Raw genomic sequence first — 25594 nt, 5'->3', positions numbered from 1 at the left:
CGTCCGGAATCAACCATAAGTTGGTTATACCCGTGTATATTCAAGTAAGCATCTACGACTAGCTTGCATTTCAAATTGTAAATATCATCAATATTTAAGTCATTAAAAGACTACTTTCAGTTGTTGCATGTCGAATTATCATATAAAACAACAATGAAAATTCATCGCACCTCCAAAAATTCCACATCAGAAATGATCGCACCGCATTTATAGTTAAAATGAATCGCATTCAGTAATCAATATTATGGATTCAGCTGCTTTAATTTCACTTTTTTGGACTTTAATCCTGTTATTATACATTAGAAAGTTATATTCTAATGAAATTATGCTAAAACATACTTTCAAATCTATTATTTTGTATTTTTAAAAAGTAAACAAACGCAGTTTTTCCCATCATCCTTTATTTTACAACAGACATACTCGCATACGACAGTGAAAATGAACTAACTGGATTCGCACTTTATATACTCTGTTGATATATAACAAATCGACAACAAAACAGTTACAACTAGGAGCACTTGTAGATGTCTTATATATGTAAACACTAAATATCAACATTTTGATGAACAGTATTATATAACTGTACACTTGGTGTTATACTTGAAAACGGAATCAAATCAAGACATGCAAGCTTAGATTGTTCAGCCTGGGAACCGTCAGGATGATTAATTTTCACATATAAATCTGGCCCATAGTTTTCCTTGAAACGATCATTTTCTTTTATTTCCTGATCAGGATCATCTCCCAGGTGTGAATAGTACTGCGGTTTGAACGACTGTTGACTTGATGAAACATCCTTTTTTGTTCCCTCTAACCAGTATGTTACCATTACTCCTTTACCCTACATGAAAATAACATGAAACAGACAAAGTAAATATGTTGGGTAAAGTGTAATTGAAATTAATTAAAATTATAATACTTGATTTCTAATAATTTGATTTTTTTTTTCGATTTTCTAAATCTTTTGAATAGGATTAACTTCATTTAAATGGTATGTATGTGAGGTCACATTTTGTTTACATTTTTCATTTAAAATGAACATGTTATAAACTTTTAAATGAAATATCATAAAAAAAACCATTGTCCTTCTTGTTTTTTTAACAACAAACATATAATAGTCAGGAATCTGATGTTCAGTAGTTGTCGTTTGTTGATGTGGTTCATAAGTGTTTCTCGTTTCTCGTTTTTATATAGATCAGACCGTTGGTTTTCCCGTTTGAATGGTTTTACACTAGTAATTTTTGCGGCCCTTTATAGCTTATTGTTCGGTGTGAGCCAAGGCTCTGTGTTCAAGACCGTTCTTTGACCTATAATGGTTTACTTTTTTAAATTTTGACTTGGATGGAGAGTTGTATCATTGGCACTCATACAATGTACCACATCTTCTTATATCTATATATTCTTTATTCTTCAGATTGCCTGTTACACTTTTCTTATTTTACTCTTTTTGAAATTTTAACAGATAAAATATTTTAAAAAACTACAGTTCTAGAGAATGTGTATAAAAAATAGACACGGTTTTTATAATTATCTTAAAAGTGTTATTTCTGAAATATCAATCTATTGATTTTTAGATATAACAGTTGTTAAATCCGAAATTGATTGGAAAATGAATTATTTAGTATCGCTTTGTCTTGTAGGATAACCTTCCATCTTGCATGTATATCAAATAAGATTTATGAAATATACATAATTTTTAGAAGCAGTATTCTTGATGTTAATATTTTTTGCTTAAAGCCTACGCTTTATTTTTAACACCGTAGGTATGATTGGCAGAAAAAGTTATTTGTTTTCAAACTGAATACAATTACCTTTATTTTCAGTTCTCCTCTTTTCACTATGTCAAACATTGCCTTTTCATTCAACATATTGGCAGTTGCATTACTGATATGAATTTTCATTGCTATATTTGAAGAAATTTAAAACATAACTGTTATTTCATAAGTATCCTGGATTTTGCTTGATTGAGATGTAGTTTATATATTTCTTTTATTTCTAGTCTTTTATCATATAATTTCGCGTATTTTGCCACAGCAGTGGTATGCATAATGATGTCTCTGTCGTAGTATTGTACTCACGGAGACACTTGATTATTTGTTCGCTTCATTTTATGCGGCTGTTTTTTGCCTAAATCCTTTAAAGCGAAAGAATGATGTAATCTGTTGTAGAATGTTTAACAATCTTTATTGATGTTCGGTGTAGTTAAACATGTATTGCTCAGTCTTTGGTTTTCTATGTTGTGCTTTGTATACTGTTGTCTTTTGATGGGTTTTAGTTTTTTCCCCATGGCATTGTCAGTTTTTTTGCGACTAATGAGTTTGAATGTTTCTTTGGCATCTATCGCCTCTCTTGTATATCAGGTTTAGCATGGGAGTTGAGCCTAGCGGCTCAAACAGTTTCCCCCATCTTGAATGATATCATTTTTCGCAAGTACCTCTCCTGAACATACTGTAACTGTTCAATGCCTACTACATACGTTAGCTGATGAAACTCATACAGTTGTTTTAATTTTGCATTTGTTGCGGTTGAACTGATAATTTACTGAGCTTTTAACAAATTACAAAGTATATTGGAAATGTTCACTGAAAATAATTAGAAAGTGTAGATTTTGAAATCAATATATCATATTACAATGATGAAAAATGTATTTGTTTCTGTACTAGAAATCATTCAATTTTACAATATCTATAGTAAACATAGATTTCATTACTTTTAATTGATTTCAAGAAGTGATGTCAATATTTTTTTTTTGAATATTGTTGTTTCTTTAACGCCTTTTATGTTATTTGCAAAGTAATATTAATAGTAGCTCATATGTCTGTCAAATAGGTAAAGTAAAATAAAGTAGCTCAGATATCTGTTATCTACGATAGGTAAAATAAAATAAAAGATATAAAACATTTATTTTTTAAGACATTAGCTCTTTTAACACTAGCGGTATTTTGTTTTGTTTTGACTTTTTTCAGGAAAAGATCCCTTACAATCATCATTCGTTTATAGGAATCGTTGATATTCACCTTCTCCGTTTGACTCCATTCTAGAAGCTGTATTAACGGTATCACCAAACAGACAATATCGTGGCATGGTAAGTCCGACTACTCCTGCAACCACTGGGCCACTATGAAGACCTATAATGGTATTGATAAATATATAAATGAATGAATAAGTAAAATATAAAATTGTTTAAAAAAAAATAGTTTTGTTAAAATGAATAAATTAGTCATTTGACATATCATACATCAGAAATAACACAACTACTTTTCCATGGTATTATATAATTTAACATCTAGAGGTTATAAGGAAAGGGTTTTAAGCAATCTTAACGCTATTTTGTCAGTAAAAAGTCACTTTACATTTGGAATTTTGATAATGAAAACAGGTCAATGACCTTCGGAAGAAAATAACAATACACCACACCATCAACATTCACAATTATCTTACTAAGAGACGGAATGTAACCATATCGCGTAATTATTTCAATTCGTTGAATATTTTTGTAAGTGAAAAAACACATCACGATAAGCATTTAATTCGAGATCGACGGTTGTGGAGACAAAACTAAAAGATGTCTGGTTGGTTTCTACTCGATGTAAATCCCTCTTTTCCTTTTATTTATAGAGAAACATAAATATCAGACATCCCGATATTATAGGAATTGACACTTGATACAGTTGGTGAGTGCAAAGCTCTTTTCTGGATTTTCCCTGCTCATAAAAGCTCAAAACCAAACATTTGAAAACCAGGGATATTTATATATATATAAGGAGGGACTTTATGACCAAAAGGGGACTAAAACGAATAGCCAAAAAACTTCAAAGGGTCAACTTTACCTCAGGGAGTTCATTCATTACATGATACAGGCAAAACTATCCAGAGATATTTAAATGCAAAAAAAAAACGTCACAAATGTAGCAGAAGATACCAAAAGGGCAATAAAAACTCACATTTTGAGGAAAAATAGACATAACCATGACCAAAAATAGACATAACCATGACCAAAATTAGATATAACCATGACCAAAAATAGACATAGCCATGACCAAAAATAGACATAGCCATGACCAAAAATAGACATCACCATGACCAAAAATAGACATAGCCATGACCAAAAATACCATGACCAAAAATAGACATAGCCATGACCAAAAATAGACATAACCATGACCAAAAATAGTATAGCCATGACCAAAAATAGACATAACCATGACCAAAAATAGACATAGCCATGACCAAAAATAGACATAACCATGACCAAAAATAGACATAACCATGACCAAAAATAGACATACCCATGACCAAAAATAGACATAACCATGACCAAAAATAAAACAAACGAAAAAAAAACAGCATTCCACCAAACAAGCAATGTAAAAAATCTAAATTCAGGACACGAAGAAATTATTTAGATATAACCACCACGGAAAACGTGATCTAGCATATCGTAAGTTTATTAAAATTCTTTTTATAGATGACATAGACAACAAATTTTCAAATGAAATACTTTATGAAATAATACATTCCTACGGTGATATAAAGCTTGAAACTGAAATAGTATCATAGCTTACATGGTACAGTGTATGAGTATATTAATCGTTGTTTTACCTGGTAGATCAGATTGTATTTTCTTATACAATAATTTTACATCACGATAAGCGGAAATCCCAATACAATTCAATACATTCCATGAGATGAAGATGTATGGTAGCTGAACTTAATTGTCATTTTTTAAATGTCCCTTAAGTTCAAATATACAGCATCAAATGTATTTAAATTTATTTTGATTTCCCATCTTCTTTGGTTTTGAGTGTTCATTATAAAAGTTAGTTCAGGAATAAGAATCCGACGAAATAGATACGGTTCGTTTTACTTATGTTTACCTATTCTAATTCGAAGGCAGGACTCAGGATCATGAGGCAATCTGAACATTCTGACGGCATGAAGAAGATCTAAGGCTACATACGCCATCTCACTGGCATGTTTGTCACCATTTCTCTCTGGTAAACCACTGACTACCATGTAAGCATCTCCAATTGTTTCAACCTTTGATACAGTGAAGGGTAGTTTTACTTGATTATTAAATTCAAAATGAATTCAATTAGAAAAAAAGTTTCTAAGAGAACTTGGTGGATGAAACATCTTTAGCTGGCTTATCTTGTTCCATATAAAGTGGCATACATTATACATGTTATACTCACGCTATCAGTCAATGTACTAAAGGAATAAAAAGAATCTATAAAAAGCAATAACCTTGCTAGTATGTGACAAAATACAAACAAATAATTCATCCATTTATCATATAACCTAATTTTTCAAGATTATATTAAAATTAGAAGATTTGTCCAACAGAGCCCAAATGACGTAGTATATTGTATACTTTTTTTCCTTAAACTTTACAACTCATCGTTGTATGCATGATATAATACATATAGTTATATTTGCAATATATTGTATCGATAAGTCATTATTATTTTTCGATAACAAACATATATTTATCAAAAGATACAGTACTAATACGATTATCTTTATAAACTATGAAAAGAAGACACAACATACCCTCCTACCTTGTAAACTTCATAAGTCTTTATCGTGTCGTCAAATAAGGTATACAACGAATTCAACAGTTCTACAACCTACCAAAATAAATGAAGGTTGATACACTTTTTATTTTTTCATTCACAAATATAACACGGTTGAATGCTGAAACAACATATAACGAAATTATATCAACATGATGTCAGCGACAGTTTTATCATCTGTTTAGGGTTTTTTGGACTGTTGTTTGTACTTTCGTCTTTTCCTTTTTATGTCATGGAGTGTCATGGCTTTATCCGACTCAGCGTCATATAACCTTTTTTGCACTGAAGCAACAATAAGCAATCTTCATTCAAACAATCAATCAATCTTTCTCCGATTTGAAGCCTTCATCGCTACTATTTTCTTCTTCTTCTTTTTGTTTAGTCTAATCTTGTTTTGTAAACGAGAAACATATTCCAAATTGAATGAGAAGAGACATGGAATAGTAATTAAAATGTATTTCCATCTCATTCCAGTTAAAAATGAAAGTTTATTAAGTAAAACTAACCATCCTGAAACTGTTTTATCCTCTTTCTGCGTTTATGTATGCGTGTCCTTTTTATGGCAAATACCAGATACATTTATGAATTAACAATTTTCATTCAAGATCTACCATTTGTTCTTTATTGGACAATGCGTATTCATGTAAAAAGACTATACATTCAAAAGATATTAATTATCCGAGAAGAGAAGGTTTGATATCAGTGATATATAATTTAAAAGTAAATTAATAAAGTCGTTTTAAATCTTTCAGACCTAGACCAGATGCGTCAATAGGATAAGAATGTTTTTCTATATGTACGTATCAACAGTATGTCCTGCTATACACACCAATAGGATAGGCGTATTGACATGGTGAATACCTCCTGCTAAGTATGCATCATCAAGGTGAATACCTTTCGTGTATCTCCTGTTGTGTGTACATTAACAAGGTAATCTTTTGTGGTGCAGTTGAAACAGTTCAAAGGATATCCCAAAATAAAACTGTTGCCAAAATCTTAATCTATCAATTGCTTCTATGACCTTTACCTTAAAATTGTGACCTCAGAAGTAATAGAGACATGATCAATTTAGATTTTGGAAATAATTTGATGTATTGTTCAAAAGATATTATTCGAAACCTGATTTGCCAAAATTTCGGTCTAATAACTGCTGCTATAACAATAAATTTTGATATAGTGACCTCGAGATCCATTATAGGAAGCTTTTTCACCTTATGGATTATTATTGTTTACGATCTTAATTATGTCAAAAAGATATCTGGAAACGAAATTTTCTCAAAATATAAGTACATGTATAATCATAGGCATATTTTCTTTAAGTAACCCCACAAATAGATGCCAGTATTCTTTTCAATCGGCATTTCCAAGCTATTTGTGGGAGTTTAAATATGTAATTCAAACAATATCTCTCTAAAACCAAAATATCATCAAAAGCCAGCATATCATTTGTTGTTGTAACCTTAACCATGACTTTTAAAACTCAATCAACTGAGATCTAACCACATTGGCCATTATTTAAAACGTTTCGTTAAAGACATTATTTATGACTAAAAAAAGATTGTCCGGAAACCAAATCGCAAATCGGCTAAAAAAGAGACGCCATCTTACAAAGCTGTAAGATTGATACCTGTATTGGTGTACATTCCCCAGCTATTGTTGTAAATCCGACAATGTCAGAAAAGTATATTGTAGCTTTCTCAAATGATTCAGCTTTTACAGGTTTTCCCAGCTTTAAATCTTCTGCTACCTTCCTGAAATATTTATTTAACAATTAACGTTTCCTTTGATTGGATTTTTGTAACATAGTATTCAATTTTATCAACCTATCATTGATGATACAGGAAGGTAAAAAACTGATATATACCAAATACTTTGCTTTAAATTCCATATTCAGTAGTGCTGACGTATAAGATTGAGAAGAAAGGTTGTTTTTTTCTTTTAAATTTTTAATGCATGTTTTCACCGACTTATTTCAGTGTCACATGTATATGGGTTTTTTTCTTTGCGTACGTAAATATACTTTTATCTCAGAAACACGTGTTATTTGCTTTTTATCAAGCACTCAGGAATAAACGCGTCTGTAGATGTTACATCCCGTATACATAAGATCGATTCGTCTATTATATTTATCTTGTCTTTTCTCTAGTTTTTTAAAAATTTTCGGCTTTTTTTTCAATTTTGTCTTTCTGTCGTCTTTACTTTTCTCCACGATGTTGTCGATTTGTCTATATTTACTGCCCTCATATCGATTTATTTTTGTTTAAGATACACTACCTTGGTAACATCTGATATAATAACGCATCTGTTTTCCGTTTTTCATCTTCCAACTGCGCTGTCCTCTCAGCTACAAGTTCTTCCAACTGATTAGAATACTTCTCCATCATAACAATCATATTTTCTATCACATTTGATTTCCTGGGACAGATTATAGCATTTAAACAATTCACGAAATTTGAAAAAAAAAACAACATATAAACATGTGAACAATACATTGCATACCCCCAGTATGACAAAATCCAGTTTTTGGTGGGGTTTGTGTTGCTTAGTGTTCAGTTTGCTATGTAGTGTTTTGTGGACTTGTGTCTTTTCTCCGTCTTATCCGTCTTATGTTTTTTGCCATGGCTGTTGTCAATTTATCTGGACGTATGAGTTCTGAATGTTTCCTTGATATTTGTGTACGCCTCTGTCACAGTATACACGTATCAGCATATCATTGTGTTGTTTTTTTATGTAAGTAAATAATGCCATTCCAAAGAAAATGGCAAACTCTCGAATGGCCTACATTCATATTAGCCATTTAGTTTTTTTTTAGTTAAGAATTTATTCTCACGTTTGAGGAAATCCACAATGTTCCAAAAGCTAGGAAGAAACAATGATAAACAAAACCGTACAACAAAAAACAAATATATATTTATGCATAAGTGTTTAGATATTTTCTTGACCAGGAGATCATGACTCACTTAAATGGACTGATAGTGTTCAGAGTCTTCAGAACTCGTTTAACGGAGGGTCTGACTTGAGGGTCCTCTGCCCAGCACCGTTGTATTAAAGCTTGTATAGCTTTTGTTTGTTCCATTGCCTGGTTGTTGTCCGACATATATGGAAACTTTGGACGAAATGGCACTTTCGCTGTTGCTGCTACCTTACTTATTATTTCTGAAACATTGAAATTAACAAGAATACCGATTACATACAACGATTGTTAATCATATTAGTAGCTAAAGAGTTCAGCACAAGTAATAAAAATATCTTTAATATTTTTTATTAAAGTTCAAAATTACAAGATTCCAAAAATATGGTAAGGTACCGAATTTCCGAATTTTGTTTTCTAAAAGTTGGATCTTGAAACCAAGCATAAGCAATCTCAAAGTATTATATATTAGATAAATATTCAAAATTTCAGCAAACTGAACGATCGATAGTCCTCTTCGAGAAGGATAACACACACCGCAATCTGCTAGTTCTGTCTTACGAAAGTATATTTGCATTACTGATAGTTTTTATTCTTAACAATGTTTAGTAGTTCGGTTTATTTTATTTCTATATTCCACCTATGACCTTGCAATTTATTCGGTATGGCTTGAATAGAAATATATGATTTGAAAAGGACGACACGAGATACAAAAAATATAAATATTCACTACAACATGTACTTATATTCACACACAAAAAACAAGCTTTTGAGCATACCATTTGGCGACATGTGAACTTCACATCCATATGCAGTGTCTCTGGTAACGAGTTCCTTTGCAATAATTCCGAAACTGTAGACGTCTCCCTGTACGGATCCTGCCTTCTGGTTTTGGACAATCCATGTTCTAAGATGCTCTGGTGCTGTCCAGAACAGAGATTCTAAAACCAGTGGTACAATGTAGTTTGCATTATTTGTTTACAAAAGAAAAATTATTTTATTATACTGATGCTGTGCTATCAAAGTACTTTGACTACAAAATTTGCATTTATATTCCTTTTAAAAGAGAGGCGAAAGATACCAGAGGGACATTCAAAGTCCAAAAAAATAAAAGACCAACAGACAAACAATAGTACACAAAACACAACATAGAAAACTAAAGACTGGACAACACGAACCCCACTTAAACTGGGGTTTCTCTCGGGTGCTCCGGAAAGGGTAAGCAGATCCTCATGTTAATACAAACCCGGATATAAGTCTAATTCGCTAGGTCACATTCGGGAAAAGGAAATTAGTTAACGAGCTGCCACGAAAATCATTCTGCAAATAATAATAATAATAATGTGAATCTAACCAATTACACTAACATGATCTTTTTAAAATGCAGAATTCCATGAGGTTTGAAAACTTGTATGCTATTGAAAATGATATCGCGTTTCACCTGAATATCTCAATACATATTTTTAATACCTTTATTTCTGACATGACAAACATACACACTGAACATCTTGATGCAAAAACGTATGTGTGACAACTGAAGAAAAAATACAATCAATCTTTAATCTACTACAACTTTACAAACATAACGTTTGAAGCTACGTTCATTACATGTTTATTCAACAATCAATCTAGTCGGTTTATTATGTGCATCAGAAATACTTCAATCATAAATTACTCCGTGAAAAGGTAGATGGTGGAATGATGAAATCTTATTCAAATGCATACAACAGTTTTGATCGTAATACGGTATAAAGGGCAATGTGTACACCTGGATTTTGCACATTCTAAACAACCTTTTACTCGTTTGGACACAAATTATAAACTATTTGAGAAATACAGATTCCAAATTTGCAAAGATACAGTGGATTAACAATGTTTAGTAGTACGATTTATTTTATTTCTATATTCCATCTGTGACCCAAAAAATATTATACACGGATCTATTGGGTAAAGCAGTGTGTCCTTATTATCTCTAAAAACCATAACGTTTAATCGAAAAAGATATTCCATTTCGTAACTTTGGTTGTTAATTAACTTTCGGGTTTTATTGCCGAAATTACCGAATCATGAACTTGATAAACAACCAACACAGAAGCATGAAGCACTTGAAAAGGGTGAGATGATAACAAGATGTTAAGTCGGTTTCTTTTTTTATTTGCCATTCGTTCCAATTCTTTTTTAAACTTTGTCATACCAGTGAATAATATTTCACAAATAATTGCTAAATTATTCAAAATATCCGAGGAAAATATCTGTAAAAACCATTTCCATTATGCAAAAATAAAACACAATACACAATACCTGCTTCAGTTCTCCAACTTCCAGTTTCATCAATAAGGCTTTTATAAATAGTCCTTGGTCCAAAGTCTGACAGCTTACAGGTCCATCTACTGTCCACTACACAGTTTGTACTTTTCATGTTACCATGGTATTTAAGTTCGCTTTTGTTGAGGTATTCTAATCCCTTAAAGGAATAATGTATTAAGACAATTACTAATTAATTTAGCTCACATGACTTCATTGATGAGCAATATGGACCAATCAAAACAAAGGTTAAGTCAGGTGTTTAGCTTGAATGAGCTTTTCTTATTTTTTCAAACACAACCGCCATTTAAATCATGTCAAAAGTCCGTTAAAAAAGAAACATCTGATAAACAAAGGACTAAGCCTACGAAAAAAATAAATCTGTGTTCATCTTTGATACAAATATTTCAGAGTTACATCAAGCTGTAATGATGACTCTAAATGTTAAAATAAAACTTAATTGACGGGTTTGTTTTACAGAAATACGACTTGGTCTTGAAATTGTGGTCGGAAGAGTGTTTATTTTTTAGATATGTCTAGATTTGGGCCGAACTAGATATCATTGAGATGGGAGCCATCTCTATGGTCCCCGCTGTGAATAATGTGTGGTAAAAAATTTGTATCTTTATCATTGGACATAGGGTTGTCAACTGAAACCAAAGTTTTCGACCTTGACCTTTGACCTAGGAAGTTGTACATAAATTATGACACACCCTCTGGTGTTGGTTTATATACATGTCAAGTATAAATTTTGAAATCATAACGGTTCTCAAGATATAGAGCGGAGACGATCTTTACCATAGGACACGGGGTTGTCAACTAAAACCAAAGTTTTTGACCTTGACCTTTGACCTAGGAAGTTGTACATACATTATGACACACCCTCTGGTGTTGGTTAATGTACATGTTAAGTATAAACTTTGAAATCATAACGGTTCTTTAGATATAGAGCGGACACAATTTGTTACGGACAGACGGACAGACGGACGGACGGACAGACTGATCACTATAGGGCGTCCACCATTCGGCGGGGCCCTATTAAAGCAATTACGAGATGAAAGTTCGTGCTGGAAGGATGTGACTTGTATACATAATGATTGTATTGATACAGTAAGGTCTTATACACAATCAATTAAGTGCTGCTCTACCTGACTTCTAATTGTATCATATGTTTATGGTTTTCCTTACCCTACATATATCAATAGCTATAGACAGCTTAAACATCGTATCAAGCTTAATATCATCATTTTCAATAATATCCTGAAACAAAAAATATACATTTATTTTAGGATTATTGTCCTAAAGCAAAAATAAAAGCCTTTGGAGCCAAGCATTAGATCATCGTGATAGTGTATATATTTTACATATTCTACATAAAAATCCTGTTAAATTTTATTTTTAATGTAATTTGATAAAATAAATTAGATTACTGGCTTTAATTAAATTATTTTGATGAATGATTTATATGATGAAGATCTCTAAATATTATTTTGAAGTTAAAGTTGTCTTATATATAGACTGAATTAAACAGATCATTAGCTTCTAATAACAGAGTTTTTTTCATACATTAAAAAGTAGAATAACAAAAATTCCGAACCCCAAGGAAAACCCAAACAGAAAGTCCTTTATCAAATGGCAAAATTAAAAGCCCAAACACACCAAAAGAACGGAAAACAACTGTCATACTCTGGATCCTGACTCGACACAAAAAAAAACAGACCAAACCGACCACACAGCCAGACAAACCTCCCACCCGCATGACAGTCCTACAAAATTATTTAAAAACAATATTGACAACAATGTGTGAATAAAACCAATAGACATAACAGGCACAAATTTCAATAATAGGGGTACATCAGTCAACATTGTGTTACAGTTTTAATCACTATATACAAACAAACAAATATGTCAACAAAGAAAAACAAAACGGCATAAAGACAAAGCACATAACCAAAAACGAAAGACAAGAATACAAAGAATGACCATAGCTCAATAACACAATGACGGGATGTACATGCACCGAGCCACACCAAAAGGACATCACCAAAAATAAACTAAACAGTAAAGGTTAATAACTTAGAAAGACAGATAAAAGAACACGATAACACGTAACTCATTTTTTTTCTCGCAGATCTGAGTAATTGCCATGATTATTTGCTTTCTCTTATTCTCAACATTCACAAGAACTTACAAGTATCTAAGTAGTATTTAGACAAGTCTATATTATACTGGATATAAACGTAATGGATTCTCAAGTAAGAACAGATATAACAATTTTACATTTTATTTTTAAAAAGATAAATACAACAGCACTTCATTTTGGAATTAAATTATTTATATATCAGTCAAAGTTAACCCCAAAATGCACTGGTTTTGCCGTCCTTTTTTCATACTTTGATTTAATTATACCTCTTATTTTTCATAACTTTTTGTATTTCCAGTAAAAGATTTCAGATGTCGAACTGAAAAAATATCATAATATTGGAGATTATATTCCTTAACTTACACGCAAACGGCCTTTTGTGCAATGTTCCCATAAAACAGAAATGCTTCCTTGTTCCGTGCACATTCCGACTAGAGATGTTATATTCGTGTGTTTGATATCAAGCAACTGTAAAAAAATATATGTTACTAGTAACCATGCTTTTAATCATGATGTGTTTAAAAGATAAAAAAAAAAAACCTTGTCCATATTCATATGTCGAAGTTTGCGAAATATGTAGTTCTTGTCTTGAGACCAAAAACAAACAAACGGGAAGGATTGTGCCTGATATTCATATGATGAAGACATAATCTTTCAATCAGTTTAATTGAAGTCCGGAGCTGGCATGTCAGTTAACTGCTAGTAGTCTGTTGTTATTTATGTATTATTGTCATTTTGTTTATTTTCTTTGGTTACATCTTCTGACATCAGACTCGGACTTCTCTTGAACTGAATTTTAATGTGCGTATTGTTATGCGTTTACTTTTCTACATTGGCTAGAGGTATAGGGGGAGGGTTGAGATCTCATAAACATGTTTAACCCCGCCGCATTTTTGCGCCTGTCCCAAGTCAGGAGCCTCAAGCCTTTGTTAGTCTTGTATTATTTTTAATTTTAGTTTCTTTTGTACAATTTGGAGTTTAGTATGGCGTTCATTATCACTGAACTAGTATATATATTTGTTTAGGGGCCAGCTGAAGGACGCCTCCGGGTGCGGGAATTTCTCGCTGCATTGAAGACCTGTTGGTGACCTTCTGCTGTTGTCTGTTCTATGGTCGGGTTGTTGTCTCTTTGACACATTCCCCATTTCCATTCTCAATTTTATGTGTTAAACTGTGTTCTAATGACTTATATGACTTTTCTTTTCATTATTTCGTGCTGTTTATTCATCATATTAAGTTCTATATGTAAATATAGTCATCATAGATGCCAGGATTCAATTTTTTTTACGCCAAATGAAGTTTCGTCTACAAATAATCATCAGTGACGCTCGAATCAAATCGGTTGAAAGGCCAAATAAGATACGAATTGAAAAGCATTTAATACACAATGATACAGTATAAAGATAACATAAGTCATTTATTTGTCCCTTTGGATAGTTGCTTCATTGTAATCATACTACATCTCCTTATTTTTTCATATATCAAACTAAATTCAAAATGAAATAATGATATTTGATTGCGACATGTTATTGAATGATATTAAATTTACCATTTTCATTTCTTTCAACAGCTGTCTGTCACTCTTAATCCTTTGTTTCTTTAAGCGTTTTACGTAGACAATTTGTCCCTTGTATTTTGCAGTATGATCATTAATTCTAGTATCGTCCCTATCTCCTGCTGATTTAGCCCTGGTGTCGTTTAAACCATATCTATTTGAAGATGTAACTGTTGCTTCAGTAAAACACAACTGACTTTGTGTAAAGGCGACGGACAAGGCCTAATGAAAATAGAAGAAAATAATAAACCGACAATTGTATATTTGAACTCTTAATTTTACTGGGTAAATAAAGACAACTGTAGTATACCGCTGTTCAAACTTACTTTTTAACTTTGTTATTGCCTGTTGTTATAAAGTCAGAAGCCTCTGTCCTTTGATAGTCTTGTGTGGTTTTTTTTTTTTTTTTTTTTTTGTTCATTTATATGTTTTGGAGTTTATTGTGACGTTTATTTTTGTTTATGGGCCAGCTGAAGCCTGACTTCGGGTGCGGGATTTTCTCGCTGTGTTAACGTCGAAAACCTATTGGTGGCTTTGGGCTGTTTGGTCGGGTTGTTGTCTCTTTGAAACATTCCCCGTTTCCATTCTCAATTTTCTTTTACCACTTTAGTATTGTTATCTTTAATTTTATTATTAAAGTTACTTTAAGAGATATAAGGCCCTTGATAAATATACTTAAGATACTAACCCCATTCTAAAGAAAACAAACATCAGTGATTATTTGTCAGACAATACTAGATGACGTGGTCTTTTAAACCTTGCAAAGTGCTGTTGGTTTTCCTCATTGTTGAAGGCTGTATACTGATTTATTACAGATACTGAGTACTACGTTATTTGGTCTCTGTTGCAAAGTTGTCTTATTGACAATCATATCAAATCTGACTTTATGCGAAGGCGACGGACAAAGCCAAGTGGAAATGGAAGACTTGATAAACCGACATTTTTTTATATTTCAATTCTAAAAAACACATTACTGGGAATGTCGTACGTTTCATTTTGCAATTATAATTATTATACCCTTAAGATGTTTGCAACAATGTATTGTTGCAATAATTAAGAAAAGTTCATTTTAGCTTATCACTATGAAGCTACACATTTATATGTTTTTCATCTGGATAATTTTTACGCATTTGAATGAAATTTAGGTCAATTTCAATTGTTGATTTTTTGTTCAATTCAGCCATTGAATCACATGCACTTGTTTCTATGTATGGGGAGGTCGACTATCCATATATAATAGAAGCAATGTATAGTCGATATTCCTATGGATAGAAACAAGTGCCAGTGCATTGAATCTCTTGGCTCAAATGAAATAAATACTTTCTCAGTGTTGTTGATGTATATCGATCGTGTTTCTCTTATAACTTATGTTATTTCCTTTTGGTAAACTGTTCCGACTATTGTTAATATTAGTATAATTATTAGTCATTCCAGTTATTTCATTGACAGATGGCAATTTCATAAATATATTTAAAGTCCTGATCATAAACTAAAGTAGTTTCAAATTGGATCATTTGAGGTTATTTTGATATAAGATACTAGATCAGAACAGAGACCAGAGACCAAAGAGTCTGATTTTAAAAATTAGAATTTAGAAACAGAAGACAAAACTGTCATTTAATTCATCCACAAAGTGTATTAATGATTATCGAAACAGACAGCAGTATATGTAATGTAATCTACTTTACCATATGTAATGTAATCTACTATACCATATGTAATGTTGAACAGATATATCATGTTAAGGAGGGGTATTTGCGAAAAATACCAGTCGAGAGAATGTTAAATTTCGCGAGCCGTAAGGCGAGAGAAATTCATTCTCAAGACTGGTATTTTTCGCAAATACCCCTCCTTAACATGATATATCTGTTTAATTACACCGAATGTTAACGTTCAAAAACGCATTGATGATCGTGACGTTTCAAGCGTCCAGTCGGATAGAGTATTTTTTGGCAAATACCACGGCAGAGAGGGTAAAAAGGTATATCTTTTTTGCATATACCCCGGCGGCGTTAAAAAATGAACGATATTCATTTGATAACAGTAAATTGGTGAAAAATACACTGGCTATCAACCAATCAAAACCCAGGATTCTTACATAAGGTGTAATTAAATCTACTATACCATATGTAATGTAATCTACTATACCATATGTAATATAATCTACTATACCATAAACGACTTTGCTGGTTTGTTGACCTTGAAATCTAAATCTTGGTACTTGACCTTCCATATTGTATTATTTAGCTGGTGTTCTTTCCTCCATATTCTGATAAAATATTTTGTTAATGTTTACAAAGGAGATAAAATGGATGAATGTAAAGGAAAGTCAGATTTACAATATGTTGAAATAAGACAAAGCTTTTCATTTGGAATTTTCTGACAGTGTGTGAATTCATATATGTTTGACTGTTTGTCTGAAATTTTACTTCTAAAGTATTTTTTTTAATTATCATGCGATATAAATTGATAGTCGATATACTTAGCACGAAATATAAAATGGCATATAAAAAAAAATTTAAGTAGTAAAAATTTAGACTGGCGTTAACGTTACCAAGATATTCCAAGTAACAATCAACAATTAAATATCAAAAACAGATGAGACACCCTCAGGGCAAAACAGACAAATAAAAGTTAACACAACACACCACAGTATACTACTAGTGGCATCACATTCTTTATTTCAATATAACATATACGACTTTTCAGATTTATTGTTGATAAACGTAATGTAAGGGACAATGCAATAATAACCTACCGATAGATAAGAAATACTGTTAACATTGCAGCAAATATTCCACTACTAAGACCAGAATATAAGACCATTTTCGGTGCTGTGGGGAAAAATTCATTAAAATAAATCATTTCGTGATATAGATAAAAGCAATAGACGATTTGGTGATATATAATTGCCATATTTGCTATAGCCGTTTTCGTTTTTTTATGCCATTTTTTAGCTGCAAAAGCAGTATCGTTACTACGTGTATGGTTAGCGTCACTGTGTTACTTTTCAAAAGATTGTTTAAGATATATTGAAGATAGTCAGACAATTTTTAAGATCAGTGTTGTCCGCAACCATGTATTTAATTTCGAAACAACATATTTTGCATATTCGAACATGGCTGTTAACAATTTCTATATATTTTTTTTATTTTTACCATGTTGCACATGTATGTATGATAAATTCACCTACTCTTCAATGGACAAAATTCATTATAAAATCCACAAACTGGTGTGTCCGATGGTATGACAGTGCTGCTGGTTAAACCGTTCCCCCAACGTATGTCATCAGCATCTGCCACCTGAAAAAGAAATAAAATTATCAAAGAATTATAAAACCATATATGCTGTTTTATTGGCTTGCTAGTTGATGAAATATCTGTTACTGTTTTTCTCCTGTTGGCTCTAAAGAAACCACTACCCAATCGCTATCATGATTACTAAAACTTTTGTTGCCATTAAACAATGAAAATAATATATATGTTTAAGATTCCTGTATACAATAAAATTGAGAATGGAAACGGGGGATGTGTCAAAGAGACAACTACCCGACCAAAGAGCAGAAAATAGCCCTAGGCCTCCAATGGATCTTAAACACAGCGAGAAAATCCCGCCTCCGGAGAAGGGCTTCAGCTGGCCCCTAAAAGTTTTTCTAATATATCGAAGTAACACTTGTTCTAAACTATTCTTAATAAAAAAAAACTAATTTTATTCTTTTCTCTAAATCATTATTTGTATAAGTCATGAGGAAAATGATAGGTCAATGAATACCATATAGTAATCTGTGATTTTAATTCTTTCGATGTATACGGTCTCTTGTTATTTTACAAAATCTTTTCAACTGACGTTTTTTACCGATTGATGCACACTGATTTCATGCGCTACTGTCCATTGCAACACATCGATCAAAATAAAACACAAAAACATTTTTATACACAGCTGATACACATTCACTAAATAATACATTTATGCTTTCATATCCTCTTTTAACGTGTTTTAAATTGCCAAAAAAACAAATTTGATTGATAAAAACTTTAACTATTGTACATGCATATAAAGTAGCATTCAAGCGTAAAGAAACAAAGGATAATGTTACAAAAATGTGTATTGTAACAAACATTCTGAAACGGGGGAAAACCACAAAAACGTAATCAATAACCAATAAAGAAACAGCCAAGGCGAAATTAATCTGCATATTTACCTTCATATAAAATTACTGATAGGTACAAGGAACTGTACCATTTCCATATTTTTGAATGAGCAAACATAATTATTATAATAAGATAGCAATTGTTTTCCAAAGAAATCTTGAAGATACATTATAAGAAGTAGAAGGCTTTACTTACATGTCTCTCTGTTCTTATCTAAAATATTTTAAATTCTCCGTGTTATTATTTACAGCAATTAAAGGGGCATTAGCTACGAGATGTAGAAACAAGAGGCTCATGAGAGCCTGATATCGCTCACCCGTAATTTCAGTTTCAGGCATTTGACTTATATGTAGATCTTACTTTGCTGAACAATTTTGTCATTTACACTTTCTCTCTTTCTTTAATAATATTAAAAATAATACATAACCCAAAACTGTAAAATTTCCTAAAAAATAACTATTTCTGGATAGTAACCCAACAATAAGTTGTCCTATTGGACAGAAGATTACTTGACAGGTAGGTCTAAACCTGACTAACACTTTCACCTATGTCAGTTTTGTTCTTGTTGCTTTAGTTTTTGAGATGAAAGCCAAAAACTTCATTTGACCCCTATGTTCTATTTTTAAAAACTGCCGCCATGTTTTTGAATGGATCAAATCCCCGAATACAATCTATAAACTAGATACCCTAAGGAACATTCTATTAAAGTTTTTAAGTATTTGGCGAAGTAGTGTCAGAGAAGAAGATTTTTGAAAAAGTAATTAGACTTTCACAAAAATGTAAAAAAAAAACGTTTTAAGGGCAATAACTCCTCAAGGGGTCAATTGACTATTTTGATCATGTTGTCTTATTTGTAGATCTTGCTTAGCTGAACATTTATTGCCATTTATACTTTCTCTCTATCTATTATAATATTCAATTCAAGAAAATAACCAAAAAACAGTAAAATTTAATAAAAATAAACTATTTCCAACAGTAACCCACCAATGGGTTGTCGAACTTGTCTTAAAATTTCATAACAGATAGAGATCATGACCCATTCATCACTTTAACTCCCTTTCACTTCTGCTCTAACTGCTGTAGTTTTTGAGATATAAGCCAAAAGCTGCGTTTGTCCCCTATGTTCAATTTTTAGCCATGGTGGTCATGTTTGTTGATTGATCAAAACTTCTGATACAATTTATAAACTAGATACCCTAAAGAACATTCAGATAAAGTGTGAAGGTATTTGGCCCAGTAGTTTCAGAGGAGAAGATTCTTGAAATAGTTTACGACGGCAGACGACGACGACGACGACGACGACAGACTACGACAGACGACGGACGACGACAGACGCCAAGTGATGGCAAAAGCTCACATGGGGCCCTTCGGGCCAGGTGAGCTAAAAAATAAAATATGATTTTTTTTTATTCAATCATTAATGAAAGTGAAAGGTGATATAATAATTCGCTTTAGCAGCCAGTTTGGTTTAGTTTTGTCAAAATAAGCAAAGAAATATCGCTAATGAATTATTCACTTTCAAGTGAATAATTCGACCTCATTAAATCCATATTCATGTGAACTTCAATTCAACCCTTAGCTAGAGATGCCTTACGCATGAACTAGTCGTGTTTATCTATTAAAAAGTACATAATGTCAATATTGGAAGTGAAACAAGGGCAAAGCATCTGGTCGACTGATTGGATCTACAAAACTCATTCTTATACAGGTAAAAACGATTCTAAACATATGTTTTAAACCTATAATATGAAATCAAACAGACTTAGAAAAATCCAATTGCACGAATTCGCTATCTATTTATATCTTTGTTCATGTTTATATCGGGTTATGTGACCGTCGACAGTCTTCGGAGGTCACGTCGATGGTTAAATAGATGGCGTCTAGACTAAAATACATTCGAAATGTTGATACAAATTATCGAGTCCGTGCATCGTAAATCAATTATATTAAACTTTTTTATAATTTGGATATACGTTTTAGTATGTTATAAATCAAATACGAGAATTTTAGTCAAATCGGTGAACATGAATTTGACAGCTAGTGCCCCTTTAAACAGTAAAGCTTAATTAGAGTCCTTAATTTGAATTATAAGTCGGAAAAACTCGGTGATTATGCAGTCTCCAAATGAGTCAAAATATCAACTTTTAGTATATAAGTATATCAAATAACGAAAATTGTAAAGAGTCTACTACCTCAAATGAGATCATAAGAAAAGAAAGGAGTGGCACCTTTTCTATCGTGTAAATTTATCGCCTGTTGCTATAAGAGCTCTTTTGTTTACTCAACACAATGATTAATAAAAACATATAAGGCATATTTCCTGATTGTATTCACTCACGAGGTAGAACTGCAGTGTATGCCTAGTAATATTCGGACATCAAAGAGTTCGAATAGACTTTCAATATCACAAAATACGGATATGTTATTCAGCATTTTACATTTACATTACTCTTTATACATTACTGCCATTCTTTGTTAAATGAGTCATCTAAGCACATTCAATATCAAAGTAAATTAGGATTTCATATTATTAGTTTATTTTGATTCATTTTTTCTATTTACATGTATGTTAGATCTTTTACATGTATGTTAGATCTTTTACATGTATGTTAGATCTTTTACATGTATTTTGATTTTGGCAGTGGTGTTTAAGCAGGTTTTATTTACATTGTAATTGAGTTGAAGACGTAGTGTACATAATTGTTTTCTCTGAACGAACATGCAATGTACAAGCATACCGGTTTTGTGGTATCATTGTTCTTTGTGTAGTATTGGTAAGCAACAAGTGAAAACATTCCAGTTCTGTTTAAATCGTAAATGGTCGTATATGGCAATCTGTCCGCAAATTTACTAATTAATACCTGCCCAGACAAACCTGAATAACAAAATGGAAAATGTAAAGTTACAATGCAAGTCTGAAATAGTTACATCTTGTATTTCAGGATATTTATGTTGAATATTTACACGCCACCAAAAGAATCTAACGAATGTCACCATGATGTATAATGTAAACCGATAGACTTCTTTTCTGGTAAGACGTTAGAACGAAGCATGAAATATAAATATATTAGGTAAGTTACCCCTTCAACCTTTGATTTTTATTTTAGCCCTTATTACACACATTATAATGTAAGTACCAGTGGATTGTATTTCAAACACATAACACACAGTGGATTGTATTTCAAACACATAACACATAAGAATTTTAGTGATAAACGAAAAAAAACATTAATCCTTTAAAGATGTGAATCATCATTGCGTTTATCTGAAGTCAAATTACTATCTGTCGTGTTCCATTAACTCATGTATCATCTTTTATAAAAATGAAAGTCGAACACTACTCTTTTGGGGTACGCAAAAAGACATTTTGGGGACATACTTTCATATATTATGGTTATTATTGGCTCAATAGTAAATCAAGCATATGATTAATGCACTAAAAGTTTTATTCATAAAACACGCAGTAATATTATACCATGAAATGAGACTGAGATAGCGGCGTTCCTTATGATGGTTCCATTAACAGCAGTTACATTGCCACCCGTTGAATTTAGAGTCAAACCATACAGCATTACACAATCGTGCAAGAAAATGGAGTACGGATCAGGCTGTAATATAAATACGATGTTTCTGTAGATAAATACAGATTCAGATTGGTTTATAATACTCAATACTATTAATACATGAAATTGATAACAGGAATCGATAAAAATACTTGACAGTACAACATATCACATCAACCACCAACACAGTCTCCTCAGAATACAATAACAAATACCATCAAGTCCGATAAGTTCGTTCTCCCGGTAAGTTTACATATGATTTAATGAAGAGACTTACCTAAAGAACGAAACAATCGGCAAACAACAAAAATTGTTTCAAAGTTAAACCTATATAGCAATTATATAAGATATAGTTTTGGCAACAAACATGTAATCATATAAAATTACTCTAACGTTTGTTGTGCAATATAATGCACTTATGTATTCATTTTCATTAAAAATCACCTCCAATTTAGCAACGCCTTGTCTGCTACACTTTTATTGTATCCTTTGTTCTTTTTCCTTTATACGAGTAGTTTTGTCTCTGCAACAGTTTTATTTTTTCTATCAGAATGTGTCCTATCCTTTGGTCTATAGATATATATACTTATCACGAATTTACTTATCTTACACACCTCAGCAGCATCAGGCATACTTCTGTCATTACCAAATAAAGACCTAGCTGCAGACTTGGCTTCAACCATCCACGATTGTCCAACATCCCTAATATCACCTAATATTACCTTCAAATAAAGTATATTTAAAAGGACACGAGAAACAACGTCCTTAATATGAACTTAATTAACATATCCTGAAATATAATATACATTTAAATATAGAAAGAGAAACAAGCAACAAATCTCCTTTATTTCTCATTTACAATTACTTGGACACTTCGAAATTATTTGGCATTATATGTTTAACATAAAAAATATTCTTTGTATGGTGAAGGAATCAACAAAAGAGTTCCAATTCCTCATAATATTCTTTTACCTAAACCTTGAATCGGCATGTTTTGAGAGAAGGTGTGAAGAGGTTGTTTTGTTTGTTTGTAATAGAGTGATAGCGAAATAGATCTGGAGGTGTCTATGAATTGTTTACCTTGACATACATCTACATGATACAAAACTAGTTCGTACGGTGACCTATACTAGCTTATACTCTTGTCATCTGAACTCTGGTGGATAGTTACCACACATACCATATCTCCATATGTGTATATAATGTGGTTAAAAAAGAACAAAAGTTGTTTACTTACTGCAGATTTATTCATAGAACTCCTTTGTTGCAAAGAGAGGCAAAGGACGAGGCTTAGACAAAATAAAACATAAACAGGGTCAAATACAATACAGAGATAATACTCACGTATAACAAATTTTCGAATCCTCTCCTTGCATCATCATCATTTAAATCACCATTTTCCCATAGTCCAGTACTTTCCAGGCGTTGTATGTCATTGGTTGATGGCATAGTTATTTTGACATAAATAAACTGATAGTCACCATCGGACATTCCCAATTTATCAGCAAGGATCATATACTTCCGGAGTTCATCATCCGAAATCACCAAAATAATAACTTAAATAAAATAAATTTCTTTATTTACAAACTTATAGATTTCAAATAACGCAGCAGCTTTCGCGTATTTCATATGGAACCGAAACTTTGAAAAGTGTATTTATCTTATGATTTATAAATGAAATACCCTAAAAATGTAAGTATTGAATAATTCATGTATCTCCATCTGATAATTATCCTATTTTGATTTTTCATTCTTTTTTATTCGGTTTCTTTTTAAAAACTCGTTTGTATTCCTTAACTAAAAATTATATCAATCCAACAAAAGATACATAGAAAAAAATATACAAGTAAAAGATAATAGTAGTTAAATTCTATGTCATTTGGTGTCTGGTGGAGAGTCTCATTGGCAATTTTACAACATCTTCTTATTTTTATAAACATATAATACCGGTATGAAAGACAACAAAACACAGGCTCGTATAAAGCTATGGTGTATTATACTGTACCACATAATTTTATTATTTAATGAAAACAAGCTTTAAATCTCAAATTAAAGTACTCCACCCTGGTGATATGAAATCATACCTTCATATACTCTCATGTCGAAGGGTTTATTCGGAGATAATTTTATAGAGCAATGATATAAATAGTTCAGGATTTTATCTAATGCAATGCCCAATGTTAAAGTACAGAGAATGCCAATGCAGAAATAGTTATAGAATAATTTGAGTCTTCCTTCGAGTTATAAATAAGGGAATGTTAATACTTAAAGGGTAACTCGATGGGCAAGTTAATTAGTTAGATTAGTTAATCTTAAGTGATCAGTAATCTGCCAATTCTGGTTGGTGAGTTCAAACCCGCTCGTTGCTAGGTTGGCTTGACTTTTACATTTGACATTAATAACATTACCTATGGATGGTCGGTTCTTTTAATCTTATTTAAGTCTGTAAAGCCAAAGGAGAGATTCAACGGACAATTTCTAAACAAGTTAAAGTTCATGAAAAATATTTTGGGTGTAAAATGCCGTTTTTCATCTCAATGCTACCACGAAAAAATATGATATGAAGGTCTAAAAAAACAGTTCACTTTCAACGTTGACTTTACTAAGAGAGTGAGTTGTACACGAAGCATATTCATTTACGTTAACTTTATACATTGTCGTTGCTGGCAACAGTTTTGTACTTTGTGAATGTATGTGTTATACAACCCCTGATTTCAGCATATACAATATTTAATCATTCATACATACTTCTAGCTTCATACTTAATTGCTTGGAACTTTTCATCAAGGGTTTTAACATCGACGATAGGAGCCACTTCATAACGATTAACCAGATTAAAACCAAGGATAGACCAAGAGTCTATGGTAGATTCCAATGAATTTGCATAGGCAATGCTTTCTGATGCTGAAGTTGCTATCATAACTAAACGATGCCAGTTCATTTCACTGAGGAACAATCCGACGTTTCCTCCTAAAATCATAAAACAAGCATTTTTTAGTTTATATGGAAAATATCTTGAATGGTATTGGTGTGTATTGATTAAAGGGTGTCATAAAGGTACTTTGAACTTTCATTCTATTGTAAAGTATTGTGACCATAACAAAAAAATTAAAACAACACTTTCATAAGTTTTTTAAGTCAGAAGCGCTTTTTGGTGTTTACCTTAGCCAGGAATGCTAAAAAATGAAAGCCCAGGATGTACCTAAACACGAGAAGAGCTATATATCCAAAAGGGACGTAAGAAATAATAGCCAAAATCCATCTACGGTCAACTTTGCTTAAGGGAGAAGAAATTTTAGTTCCATAATAATTTCTAAATTCATTTTAAATAGCCCCATACCGCTAAGGGATTTGTGGGGTATTCTTAAATTGAAAATGACGATGGCCATAA

General features: G+C 31.9%; 1 protein-coding gene across 1 annotated transcript; it reads right to left on the bottom strand.

The window, feature by feature from the left end:
• Positions 1-330: 330 nt before the first annotated feature.
• LOC127706701 (atrial natriuretic peptide receptor 1-like) lies at positions 331-24303 on the bottom strand. The gene is made up of 20 exons (XM_052211358.1): positions 24288-24303; positions 23548-23759; positions 22818-22925; positions 22174-22248; positions 17679-17791; positions 16662-16758; positions 15247-15290; positions 14484-14643; positions 13298-13402; positions 11980-12051; positions 10789-10951; positions 9267-9428; positions 8537-8732; positions 7851-7991; positions 7204-7327; positions 5562-5630; positions 4878-5040; positions 3018-3128; positions 1812-1903; positions 331-841 (listed from the first exon to the last, which is right to left on the bottom strand). Exons 1-20 carry the CDS (start codon positions 24301-24303, stop codon positions 545-547), a joined length of 2520 nt encoding a protein of 839 aa, XP_052067318.1. The 3' UTR covers positions 331-544.
• Positions 24304-25594: the final 1291 nt, after the last annotated feature.

Source organism: Mytilus californianus, unplaced genomic scaffold (genome assembly GCF_021869535.1).
Source record: "Mytilus californianus isolate M0D057914Y unplaced genomic scaffold, xbMytCali1.0.p SCAF_6, whole genome shotgun sequence".
NCBI classification, from domain to species: Eukaryota; Metazoa; Mollusca; class Bivalvia; order Mytilida; family Mytilidae; genus Mytilus; species Mytilus californianus.
Note: the sequence above shows the minus strand (reverse complement) of the source record. Positions and strands in the feature narration are given on the sequence as shown.

Bases quoted from the DNA above. Each gene is read 5' to 3' on its own strand.
- LOC127706701 (XM_052211358.1), bottom strand. The intron at 13,403-14,483 runs GTAAATTTAATA...ATTTTTTTACAG, and splicing joins TGTTGAAAGAAATGAAAATG to TTGCTTGATATCAAACACAC. The intron at 842-1,811 runs GTAATTGTATTC...ATTTTCATGTAG, and splicing joins GAGGAGAACTGAAAATAAAG to GGTAAAGGAGTAATGGTAAC.